The sequence below is a fragment of the Gavia stellata genome, chromosome 16 (assembly GCF_030936135.1).
Source record: "Gavia stellata isolate bGavSte3 chromosome 16, bGavSte3.hap2, whole genome shotgun sequence".
Lineage (NCBI taxonomy): Eukaryota > Metazoa > Chordata > Aves > Gaviiformes > Gaviidae > Gavia > Gavia stellata.
Genome location: NC_082609.1, coordinates 10,573,853 through 10,586,321, shown reverse-complemented (window position 1 = coordinate 10,586,321; position 12,469 = coordinate 10,573,853). Strand labels below are relative to the sequence as shown.

General features: G+C 69.7%; 1 protein-coding gene across 1 annotated transcript; it reads right to left on the bottom strand.

The window, feature by feature from the left end:
• Window positions 1-829: 829 nt before the first annotated feature.
• On the bottom strand, window positions 830-11,836 carry DBN1 (drebrin 1). The gene is made up of 15 exons (XM_059825345.1): window positions 11,739-11,836; window positions 7,449-7,504; window positions 7,244-7,356; window positions 6,962-7,036; window positions 6,732-6,878; window positions 6,481-6,558; window positions 6,229-6,380; window positions 5,960-6,023; window positions 5,731-5,790; window positions 5,461-5,575; window positions 3,960-4,097; window positions 2,851-2,982; window positions 1,264-1,814; window positions 1,052-1,154; window positions 830-901 (listed from the first exon to the last, which is right to left on the bottom strand). Exons 1-15 carry the CDS (start codon window positions 11,822-11,824, stop codon window positions 831-833), a joined length of 1,941 nt encoding a protein of 646 aa, XP_059681328.1. The 5' UTR covers window positions 11,825-11,836; the 3' UTR covers window position 830.
• Window positions 11,837-12,469: the final 633 nt, after the last annotated feature.

Here is a 12,469-nt window from a genome sequence, read left to right as displayed (position 1 = left end):
ATGGCCGGGGGTGCTGGGGACCCGGACTCTGCTCTGTTTCTTAAATTTTTTGTTTGTTACAGTTTGAGAATAAAAGTTTGTGGCTCGGGTTCGCCTCCCGGCAGGCTGCCATCATGGGACCCCCCTGGGGCAGCGGTCCCCCCCAGCCCTCCCCAGCACCCCCCTAGCAGGCTGCAGCCCCTGTGGGAGTCGCTTTATTTATTAACAGACATGAGCACACTGCCGGTACAGAACTTGTGCTTTCCAAAAACAGATACCATGGGGGGAGGAGAGGGGCCAAGCGGGGGCCAAGCGGGGCGGGAAGGGGGCTCCCGGCATGGAAGGAGGGGGGGACAGCAAAAGCCCCACGCCAGCTCCCCGCCGGGGGTGGGGTGGGGGGGCACTGCCGGCCACAGCCTCGCCTCGGTCGGGTCACTTTATTGCCATATTCATTTATTATTATTCCTTTTTTTTTTTTTTTTTTAACTCGTGCAAAGTATGGGGGGCTCCCAGGGGGGCACGAAGAGAACAAGGACCCTGTCCCACAGCCGGGCAGGGAATGAGCATGCCCCCCCCCCCCCTCCCCAAAGGGATGCTGGGGCACTGGGTGGGGGGGACTGCTAAAGGGGGGGGCTGACACGGCTCCTACCGACAACTTAAAAAAGAGAGAAAGAGATGGGGGGCTGTAAAAGGTGCCCCGGGGTGGGGGCGCAGCGGGGCGACCCCCACCCGGAGGCCTCATCCTGCGGGGCCCCGGCGGGGTGAGGGGGGAGACCCGGCCCCCGTCTGCGGCCCCCTCGCGCCCCGCGCCGGCCGGGGCGGGCTGCCTGCGCCAGCAGTGGGGCCTGGGCCTACAGGCCCCCCCCGAAGCTTTCCTCCTCCTCGGGCAGGGGGTCCGTGTCCCAGCATGTGATGTCGATCTCTGGGGGGATTGGGGGGGGGGGGGGGGGCGGCAACAGGAGGGAGGCATGTCAGGGCAGTGTGGGGTGCCCCACAGAGTGGTACAGGGTGGCATGGGGTGCCCCATGGAGGGACAGACCCCACCACCCCCACCATCCCCATCCCCACTCACCTGGGGGCTTGTTGTAGAAGACGGGCTGGGGGGCTTTGGCCGATGGCTCCTCGGGGGGCGGCACCTCCTCCTCCTGGGACTGGCTGAAGTAGCCCTCGCTGGCCTGGGGGTGGGGGGGGTGAGGGTGCTGTGCAGCCTGTCAGACCCCCTTGCCCCCCCCACCCCCCGTCACCCCCCCCCCCCGACCCCGTCCCCTCCCTGGCGATGCTCACCTGCTCCCCACGACCCGGCGTCCCGTCCTTGGGGGCCATCTCCCCGTTGGTGATGGGGGGGCTCTCTCGGCCCGGCGCGTCCTCCTGGGGGGCATGCTGGCAGCCGAGCCCCCGGGGCGGGGGGTCCCCCCCCCCAGCTGCCTCCTCCTCCTGCTCTGCGTCGCAGAAGGTGGCAGGGGGCTCGGGCAGCTCGTCCAGGCTCAGCAGGGCCCCCTCGTCGGGCAGCGCAGCTGGGGGGCCCTCGGGAATGGGGGTGGCAGGCATGGGCCAGGCAGCGGGGGGTGTCGCCCCGTCACTCTGCCACAGGTCGATGAGGGTCTCGGGGTTGGGGGTCCCCCCGGGCTGGGGCTCGGCAGCCGTGGGTGGCGGGGAGGGCTCAGCGGGCTCCAGGGTCACCAGGTCCCCCAGGGTGTCACCCCCCGCTGTCCACACGGGCCTGGGGCCGGGCTCGTCCCCGTGGGGCTCAGTGGCCTTGTCCTCGGGCCCGGGGAAAGGCCAGTGCTGCTCGGGGGCTGCTGGCCCGGCCTCCTGGGCGCTGGGGCTGGGGGAGTCTGCAAGGGGGGGGAACACAGCAGTCAGTGGGGACAGACCCCCTCGTCCAGGGCTGGGGGACACCCAGGGACAGGGCTGCAGCTGGCGGGGGGGGTGTGGGGGGGTGGGGGGTACGTCCTTTCGTCTGGGTGCAGCAGCGGTGAGATGCTGCAGGATGGGTGGCAGTGGCTGGGCAGGGAGGGGACAGATGGGAGGGGACAGATGGCAGGTCCCCGATGGCAGGTACCAAGGGGACGTGGGGTGGGAGGAAGCAAGGTGATCCCTTGGGGGGTGGCTGGCCCTGCTGGGGTGGGGGGGCAGTAGCTGGAAGGCGCAGGGGGATGTGGAGGGAACGGGCAGGGGGATCCACTGGAAAGATGCAGAAGGGAAAGCTGGGATGCACCAGAGGATGCAAAGGGGCCAGTGGGGATGCAGCAGGGACACAGGAGGACTGCAGCAGAGCTGGCTGGGATGCACTGGGGATGCAGTGGGACAGCAGGGATGCATGAAGGGAAGCAGCAACACTGGCAGGGAGGTACTGGGGGCATGGTGCTGATAGAGCAGGGTTGCATTGGGGGGCTGCACTGGGGTGATGCTGCAGACATGGCGGGCATGTACGGAGTGGGGGGACGCACTGGCAAAGATGCACTGACTGGGGCAACGCACTGGAGATGGGGGGGATGCACGGTGGGAAAGACGTGCAACAGCGACAGCAGGGATGCACTGGTGTTAGAATATGCACTGGAGACGGCAGAGATGGAACAATGACGGCGGAGCTGCACTGAGGAGATGCAGCAGAGACGGCGGGGATGCACTGGCGCGGAGCAGCAGATACGGCGCGGATGCACTGGGGGACATAGAGACGGCGGGGGATATACCGAGGGATGCAGACGAGACAGCATGGATGCACTAAGCAATGCAAGGGAGGTTAGCAGGGCTGCAGCAGGGGATGCAGAGGAGTTGAAGGGGCTGCAGCAGGGGATGTGCTGCGGGGAACCGCGGAGATGCGCCCGGGCAGCCCCAGGCAGGGGCAGGCAGCGCCAGCCCTGTGCCCACCTTTGGGCGTTGCCGGTGCCTCATCACCCGATGCACGGGTGCCCGGCTCGCCCAGCGGCGTGGCGGCCGGGCTGGACTCGCAGGGGCTGCAGCCCGCTGCCGAGGCCTTGCGGTAGGCGTCCGACTGGCTGCCTGCAGACAAGGGAGACAGGGTGGCGTGGGGGGGCTGCCCACATCATGGGGACCAGCACCCCAGCGCTGCCCCTGCTCCTGCCCCACACCAACCTGGCCATGAGCTGTCAAATGCACATCACCATGTACCTACTACCACGTCATCCCCTCCTGTGGTGGTGGGGCAGAGGCACCCATGGGTGCAGCAACCACCATGCTCCCATCCAGGCATCCCCACCAGCCCCATGCAGCCGCAGCCCCCACATCCGCCAGGTACAGGGACAGGCAGCCCCATACCTGCTGTGGTGCATGCTGGCCCTGCCCGCATATCATTCAGCTGGGCCCTGGCATAGCCTCGCCTCTGCAGGCACAGCTCTGTGCCCTGCTACCCCCGGCTGGGAGGGACACAGACCCACATGGCCCCAGGCACCACCTGGCCCCTTCTGCCCCATGGGCACAGCCCCACATGATCCTGGGCACAGGCTCTTCCATCCCACACTGCCCCATGGGCACAGTCCTGCGTGGTCCAAGGCACAGCCTGCCCCATGGGCACAGCCTGCCCCACCCGCCTCTGCCCCATGAGCAGAGCCTGCCCTGTGCCCCCTCCACCCCGTGGGCACAGCCATGTCCATCCCATGGCAGAGCATCATCTCCGCGGGCCCAGCTCTGCCCTGTCTCCATCTGTCCCGTGGGCACAGCCTGCCCAGTGCCCCCTCCCTGTACCGCGGGCACAAGCTGCCCCACAGGCACAGCCTGCTGCATCCCCCCACCCCAGGGGCACAGTGCCCATCATGGGGCCAGCCCCAGCCAGGGCGTGCAGGGTGCCCATGGGTGTGGGCGCAGCCCCCGCCTGGGTGCCCGGCCCCCTTGGGGTGCCTGTGGGAGCAGCACTGCCTCTGCTGTCGGTCCGGTGTGCCGTGGGGCTGGGGTGAGCTGTGGGGTGGCCACCCGCGGTTCGACCCCCGGAGCTGCACACCTGGGGGCTCCCAGCTACCTACATGGGAAGAAAGAGGAGAGATTTGGGGTGCGGTGGCAGGTGATATAGGGGAAGGGGGTCCGTGGGGGGGAGGAGGAGGAGGAGGAGGAAGAAGGTGGCCCACTGTCAGCTGTCTTTATGAAAGGACAGTGCAGACGACCTGCTGAGAAAAAGAAAGACAGACAGACGGACGGACGGAGAGAGAGAGAGAGCAAAGAGATGGGTCAGTCCCTGCTCAGCACGGCCGTGGCAGGGCTGGGGCACCGGGGCACCAGGATGGGAGGACGGCAGGATGGGAGGCAGCACTGACAGCGGGATAGGAGGATGGCAGGACAGAAGGATGGAAAGACAGCAGGACAGAAGGACAGGAGGCAGCATTAAGTGGCCAGGTGGGGAGAGAGGCCAGACACAGCCATGGGGCCAACTATCTGCTCAGGCACAGCACGGCCCCACAGCATGAACTCACGGCACAACCCACGGCACAGCTCCATGGTTTGGCCACAACACACAGCCCACAGCACGACCCACGGCACATCCCCACAGCATTGCCCTGAGGCACAACTCCACAGCACAGCCCCACGGCATGACCCATGGCATGACCCCACAGCAAGAAGACACATCACAGGCCCCCAACCCCGGCACAGCCCCACGGCACAGCCCCCCAGCGCAGCCCCCCCAGCGCAGCCCCATGACATGGCCCCACAGCTGGAGGTGCCCGCCGGGACAGCCAGCCCTAGAGCCATGAAGAGAGTCCCAGAGCTGGACCCCAGACTGTGGGGCAGCCCAGCTTCCCTGTGGGGCACCCCCTGCCCAGCCACCCCCACCCCATGGCCAGCACTCTGCAGGGACAGCCCCACTGCCACAGCCAGAGACCTGCTGGCATCACCCCGACCCAAAAGCAGGGTGTCCTGCACCACCACAGGCATCCACCCTGGCAGTGGGGACCTTGGAGCGGGCATGCCGTAGGGCACATGGGTGCCCCACACCTGCCCCACTCACTCCTGCCCCTTTTAGCTGACCCCGTGGGAAAAGTTTCCTTCCCGAGCCACAACCTGACCCTCCGCTGCCTCCCCAGCCGCACCCTGACCATGCTGCCACCATGGCTGCTGGTGTGGTGCCGTGACGGTGGGCAGACGTGACGGTGGGCAGATGACACCCGAGCAAGCAGGATGCACCCGCCCCTTGCAGAAGACCTCTCCCTGGCATCCAGCCCCAGCCCCTGCCAAGCTGCCCCAGCGGCAGGGGCCACAAAGTGTAGTGGTGGCGGCAGCAGTGGTGGTGGCACGGCAAAGCACGACGACCCCCTGCCATCCTCATGCCCCTGGCACCCACCATCGCGGCACCGGGGACGGCAGAGGGGACACCGCCTCCCCACATTACAGCACTGGTGCCCCCAGATCCCGCGGCGACCTGCTGAGCTGCAGGGAGCCCCAGCGGCACCGCACTCACCTGCTCGGCAGCCCGCAGACCCCCCCAGCCTCTCTGGGCCCCCCCAGTGCCCACAGCCCCGCCCAGCCCCTCACCTGTCCTGTGGCTACCCGGTGAGACGGTGTCGCTGCTGCCCGATGCCACCCGCTCCTGCTGCTTGAAGAAGTCCCGGGGGTTGTCGGGCCGCTGAGCGATGATGGCAGCAGCCTCCTGTGGGGACAGGGGTGGCTGAGACCCACTGCCCCGGTGGCATGGGGCTGCGGAACCAACCCCCCCGCAACCCCCAGCTGGGTCCCTGTCCAGCTGTGGGCACCGCTGGCTGAGGGGTGAGGACTGGCACCAGGTATGGCTGCCGCCGCACTCACCTCCACCTCCGACTCCGATTTCCTGAGCTGCTGCCTGTCGTCCTCCTCTTGCTGCTCCCCCTGGGAAGAGATGCGGCGGTGTCACACACCCACACACACACCCCATGGACCCAGGATGCCCCGGATGCCCGGCTGGGAAAAGCCCTTCCCTGGGGAGGTGTCAGGCGGCAGCTCCAGCTACGGCCCTGGTCCCAGCCCTGTGCCTGCCACCTGCCACCACAGCACTTACGAAGATGGACTGCTCCTTCAGGCGCTGCCGGGCCTCCTCCGCCTCCAGGCTCTGCTGCTTCCGCCTGCAACGGGGCACGGGAGAGGGGCTGGGCACCGGCTCCTGCCAGCCCCTGCCCGCCACTCCCTGCCCGGCCCCATCCTCGGCGGGACTAACACCCATGCGCCCACCCAGCCGCTCACAGCATGGGCAGAAGCATCCTGTGTGGGTGAGAATCCTGCATCTCAGGGGACACAGCCCCCGCCCCCCCACCCCGGCCTCTGCCGTGCCTGTGCTCCTCGATCTGCTCCTCCCGCTCCCGGTAGCGCCGCTCCCGCTCCTCCTGCTCCAGCCGCTCCTGCTCCATCCGCTCCTGCTCGAACCGCAGCCGGGCGTCCAGGGCCTTTTTCCGCTCCTCCTCCTTACGCAATTCCTCCTCTTTCTGGTGGAGGGGGGGGGGTGAAGGATGCGGCTACCCATCAGCCCACCGGTGGCTCACCCCACTCCATGGGGGGCCACTGGCTGCCCCCCATGTACCCCACCTTGGCTTGTTCCCAGAACTGCTCCCGGTTGAGCCGCTTCATCTCCACGGTGGCGTCGGTTTTCTGGTAAGTGGTGCCCTGGGACGGAGGAGAGGCAGGGGGGGCGGAGGGGCTGGGATCAGTGAGGGGGAATAACAGTAAGCGGCACACGGGGTGACGGGCTGCGGCAGACAGGAGCACTGGGCGGGAGGGATGCCCCACGCCCGCCGCCATCGCCGCCATCATCGCCATCACCGCCATGGGGACATTACCACGGGCTCGGCGTTCTCGTCCTCCCGCAGCCGCAGGCGGTGCAGCACCGGGCTGGAGACGCGGGCCAGCCCGTTGGAGAGCCGCTGCCCGATGGCCCCCGGGTCGATATCCTCCACGCTGCTGGCGTTGACGATGACGTCCACGCCCTGGGGGGGGGAGACGGTGAGCAGCCATCAGGGACTGGGGTTGGTGCCCCAGGGGCATCGTCCCCCTCCCCGGCGTCACCCACCTGAAAGAACTCGGCGATCTTGGCCACGTGGCTGGCGCAGGCACACTTGCGGGCATCCGGCACATCTTCGCCCACCTGCGGCAGCCGGGGAGGGGCTGAGCCGGGGAGGGGCAGCAGGGTGACCCCCACCCCACTGACCACCATGGGGCAGCAGGACTGTGGGGCACCCACACACACCCCCCAGCCACTGCGGGCTCCTCCCTCGCACCCAGCCATGCTCCTGCCAACACTGCAGCCCCGGTGGGCACAGCCCCCCCCCCCAGCATGGCCTCCCCCACTCACCCAGTTGACGAGGACATATTTGGGGAGCACGGCCTGGGGGTCCTTGACACTGCAGAATCCGTACATCACCTTCTGGATCTCAAAGTGGCCAGAGAGCTCCAGCAAACCTCCGCCTGGCACAGCACTGTCAGCCCACATCCACCTGGCACCAGGATGGGTGCCGGGGAAAACGCCGGCAGAGCCAAGCAGGGACAGAGGACCTTACCTCCCGATGCTGCCAGCTTCAGGTCATCGGAGCCATCCTCATATGTGTAGAGGGCCCTGGGGAGACAGCATGGATGAGCCAGGGGGAGTGTGGGGCGCCCCCCCCCCCTTCCCCATTCTGCTCACACTGAGGTCAGGGCAGGTCCCGGGGGACCGACCAGGTGTCACCAGGATGACACACAGCCACCCCAACCCCTTGCCCATCGCCACCGAGAGGGGCCAGGCTGCCAGGCAGGGCAGGCAGGACTGCGGGCAGCGCCTATTCCCCTCCCTGCCAGCTGGCAGCTGTGGGGCAGGGTCCCAAAGTTGGGGACAGAGGGGTCACTTGGGCACAGGGACCAGCTGGGCGATGCCACTCACAGACAACAGGCTGCCATGCCACAAGCCACCGTGCCCTCGCAGCCTCTTGTCCGCCCATCCCTGTCGTCCCCCTGGGCCCACTGGTTACCGACCAGCTCCGGGGACAGCCGTGCGCCCGGGCAGGGAACTCGGGGCCGCTCACGTGCCTGGCTGCGTGAGCCACCGCCCGGCAGGCACCGGGCCGGGGGAGGACGCTGGAGCACCAGCAGCAGCAAATCAATGTGCCGCTGGGGTGTGATAGGGCCGTCATGGAGACTGTTCCTTGGAAACCATTCCCGGCGGATGGGAAACCCCCTCTCGCTCCTGTAGCGCCCAGGCCAGCCCCCCCCGGGGCTCCATGGGGACCCCCGCCAGCCCGCACCTCCCCAGGGGCGTGCAGCCAGCTATGGGGGGGGGGAGGGGAGGACACATGCCGAATCAGTCCAGGGCGGGTGGGCGAGGGGATGGATGTTGCTAGGCAACCAGCATCCTCCATCGCCATGGCAACCCCCCATCCCAGCTGGGATGCAGCTCGCCCTGATGACGAGGTGATTAGCGGAGGGGAGCGGGGGAGGCAGGCAGGCAGCGGGGATCTGCCGGGGCCTGGCAGGCACCCAAACCTGCCCGCCACCGTCACGCGCTGCACCCGGAAAGCCGGGGCCGCCCGTGCTGGACCCCCCCCATCCCTGTGCCTGCCGGGGCAGCCGGGTGGCTCTGCCGATCAGCATTCGGCTGGCGGCGCCCGCGCAGTGCTTGCTGGAGTGCCAAAATCCCCACGGTGCCGGGCAGAGCTGTCCTCCAAGCTCACAGCTTCCAGACAGCGGCTGGGCTCAGGGATGGGAATCGGGGGGGCCCTTATGGGCAGAGCCACCCCCAAACTGGGGCCCTATCTGGACCCAGGAAGCTGAAAAACAAGGGGAAGACAGGCGGGTGCCTAACACGGAGTGGGGCCTCTCTCCGTCCCCCCGGCACCCACCACCCCCCGAGCCCCCGGCAGCGAGCCGCAGATAATTGCGCCAACAAGATTGACTTTAATCCGTACATCCCGATCCCGCTAATCGGCTGCCCCAGCCGGCGCCGGCTCCCAGCCTGGAGCCGGCAAAGCAGCTGCAAAGCGCCGTCTGCGATGCCTGTGCCAGGGAAGGGCAGCAAATGCAGCCCCCGCCTGCAACCACAGCCCTGGCCCGGGGGACCTGCAGTGATCCCCCAAGAATGGGGGGGATGGCGGTAGTTTGGGGGAGCCCAGGGCCGCAGGCAGGGCTTGGGGGCTCGCAGGGTGGGACGGAGCTGACTGCAGAGGGGAGGAAACAAGTCGAGCAGAGCCACAGCGACGCTGCCTGGGGAGTCTGTGTGTGCCCCCAGCCTGTTCTCCCCACCCCGGGACCCCGCCATGCAGGGTGGCACCCGAGCACAGTGCTGCTGCCTGCACCCAGGGGTGCCCCCAGGGCAGCCAGGGCTTGGCAGGGTCCCATCACCCCGGGCACAGCCATGCAAACAGCCCTGCCCTGAGCGCAGCCCAGTGGCATGGCCTGACCCCATGCCGGGATGGAGGATCCGGAGGTTTCCAGTCAGGGGACAGCAGGGCTGTGCTGGGGACAGCAGCATCCCTGGGGGTGCCCTCAGGGACCCGCAGCCCAACAGCTTCACCACAAGCCCTGGCAGTGGGGACCAGCTGTGCCAGAGTGGGTGCAGACAGCATCATGCATCGCTCACCCCCTTCCACAGGCTTTAACCCTTCACCCAGCCCGTACGGCCCCTTCCCACCTCCTGGGCTCTGGGCATGTGGGTCACCCATAGGCAGAGGTGCCTCATGCAGCCCAGGGAGGAGGGCTCCCTGCGGCGGAGGGACTCCAGCAAGGATCCCCCATCACCCTGCCAAGGGGACAGCAGCCCCACTGCCTTCACACAGCCCCACTGCTCACTGGAGCAGGCGGAGCAGTGCCTGTGGGTGCCAGCACCCGGAGCACCCGCAGCTGCCCGCCCCCCACGGCACAGCCGGGGAGGGGGAGCATTGCCCCAGCCCGGGCACATGTGTTTCCAATGTGGCTGGGAGCTCCAGGGAGTCGGCGTGCTCAGAAAGCAGCACCAAATTCCTTTCCGATCGAGTAATGGGCCCCAGCAGCCTCCGCGGGGCCGGGCAGGGGGAGGGGACGCTCGGACCCTCCAGGACCAGGCGTGGGGCCGGGGAATCCCAGACTAAACACAGGGATCCCGGCCGGGGGAGAGCGCGGCATCCCCCAGCACCAGCCCAGGGCCGGGCTCCAGCGCAGTGTCCTCACAGCCCCTGGCTCAGCCAGGCTGGGCCACTGCCAGGGGACGGTCCCCATCACCCCTGTCCGATGCAGCCCTCCCAGCATCACCTCTTATCCCACACCCAGGCACTGGGTCCTGCAGCGGGGATGCTGCTCCCAATGGCACCGAGTGCAGGGCATCCCCGGTGACCACAGGAAGGAGGGGCTGGGGACAATGGGGTGAGCTCAGCCCCAGGGATGGATGGAGGTAGCGGAGGCTCGCTGCCTGGCCGGGGCTCACTGCTGGAGGTGTGGGGTGGCCTGGCCCCGGTGCTCGCCTTCCCGGGAACTGTTTCTGCTGCTCTCAGCAGCTTTGGCAGGGAGGGCTCCTTTGCAGCGGATGCCGGGAAGCGAGATGTACCCAGGGCTGACAGCTGCCTCCTGGCCGGCAACACGCACCACACTCGCCCACGGCGCCCTTGTGCTGGCGGCAGGATCACGGGGCTCCCCGGAGACCAGGGCTGGTGGGGAGCAGCAGCTGCCCAGGCCCACACAGCCCCGGGGGCTCCCAGCCCTGCCCCAAGAGCAGGGACACAGCTAGAGAGCAGGGTGCAATCCTGCTGGGGGATGAGTGCACCCCAGCTGGGTGGTGGGTGCACGGCACGCACCCTGGCCAGAAAGCAGCATGCACAGCACGCACCCAGCACCCAACACTGCCCAGCACCCTGGCTCTGCCCAGCGAGCTGCACCCCAGGGTGCCAGCAGCACGCCCCACGCATGGCACAGGCAACCATGGGGGGCAAGGAGGGGGTTCCTGGGGGCCAAGGGCCCCAGCCAGCCCCACGGTACCCGGGTGGGGCTGGGAGATGCAGGTGGGCGCTGGGAGAATTGGGGTGGCAGTGGGGAGATGCTCCCTGTGGGCTCCTGCGCCGGCTACGGCAGGGCCTGGATCCGGCCGGGCTCTGGCACCCGCAGCACGGGGTGCCCAGCACGGGGGGTGCAGGCTGGGCAGGGCAGTCCGGGGGGTCCCCCCGGGGGACGCCACCCCCCACCCGAGCCCGCAGCAGCCCCAGCCCGGCGGGGCGGTCCCGGGCAGAGGCACCGCGGCCCCCCGCGGTTAGGGCACCCCGGGAGCTGGGGGGGCCGGGGACAGAGGGGCCGAGGCGGGGATGCCCGGTCCCCCCCGCGGCCGCAGGCCTTGCTCCGCGGGGCTGAGGTGCCGCCCGCCGCCGGGGCCGGCCGGGAGCGGGGTCGGGCTGGGGGCGCCCCGTTCCCTCCCCCCGGGAGCCCCTGTCCGCGGCTCCGGCTCTAGACAATGGCGAGGGACCCGGAGCCGGGCCCAGCACCGGGGGCACCCCTGGGCCCTCCCCGCCGTGCGCAGACCCCCCCGCTCCCCACGCTCGCTGCCCGGCGGGGGGGTCGGGCCGTGCCGGGGGCTCCCGGGGGCGGCGGGTCCCGGCGCTCGCACGTGCCGGCCCGGCGCAGACAAAGCGGGGACCGCGCCCCGGCTCGGTGCGGCGGCGGCGGGCAGGTGCGGGCACCGGGCCGGGCACACCCCCCCGCCGCCCCGCCCGCCTTTGTGTGCCGGGGCTCCCGGCACGGCGGGCCCGGAGCGGCGGGGGGCGCAGCGCGGGGCGCGGCCGGTGTTACCGGGCGGCTCCGTGCACAAAGGGCGGCGGCGGCGGCGGGGACAAAGGGGCGGCGGCGGCGGGCGCGCTCACCAGTCGGTGGGGCTGTCCTCGCCGATCACGTCCTGGTAGGAGGCGAGCAGCTCCAGGCGGTGCGCCGCGAAGCCGACGCCAGCCATGGCGGGGCCGGGATGCTGCCGGGTGGACCGGAGGGACCGGCCGCCTGCCCGCCTCCGAGACACTGCCGCAGCGGCCGGGCGGAGGGGCGAGCGGCGGGGAGGCTCCGCCCGCCGCCGCGCCCGGTCCTAGCGCCGCGAACGGCGGCCCCCACCCCCCCGCCCCCCCAGCCCGGCCCCCGCCCCCGTCCCGGCCCCCCGCCGCGCCCTCGGGGCGCCCCCGGGGCACCCCGCCGGCCGCGCCCCCGGGCACCGCGTCGGGACCCCCGGGGTGCGGGCTGCCCCCGCACACGGCTCGCCCCCGGGATCCTGCACCCCGGGGACCCGCAGCCTGGGCTCTGCTCTGCCCCCGCACCCTGCGCCACCCCCTGCCCCAGGGACCCTGAACCCCGGAAATCTGCACCCCGGTTCAGCTCTCTCCTGGGAACCTGCACCCACCGTGGTTCTGCACCCTGGGCTCGCCTCTGCCCTCGGGACCTTCATCCTGTGCTATCCCCTCCTGGGCACCTCACACGGGGAGCGCTTCTCTGCACCCCAGACCCTCCCCTTCCCCATGTGCCCTCCACCCTGGGGACACGGCACGCCGGGAACCCTGTGCCCTCAGCTCCCCTCCGCCCCAGACGCTGTGCCTTGAGGTTTCCCCTCCAA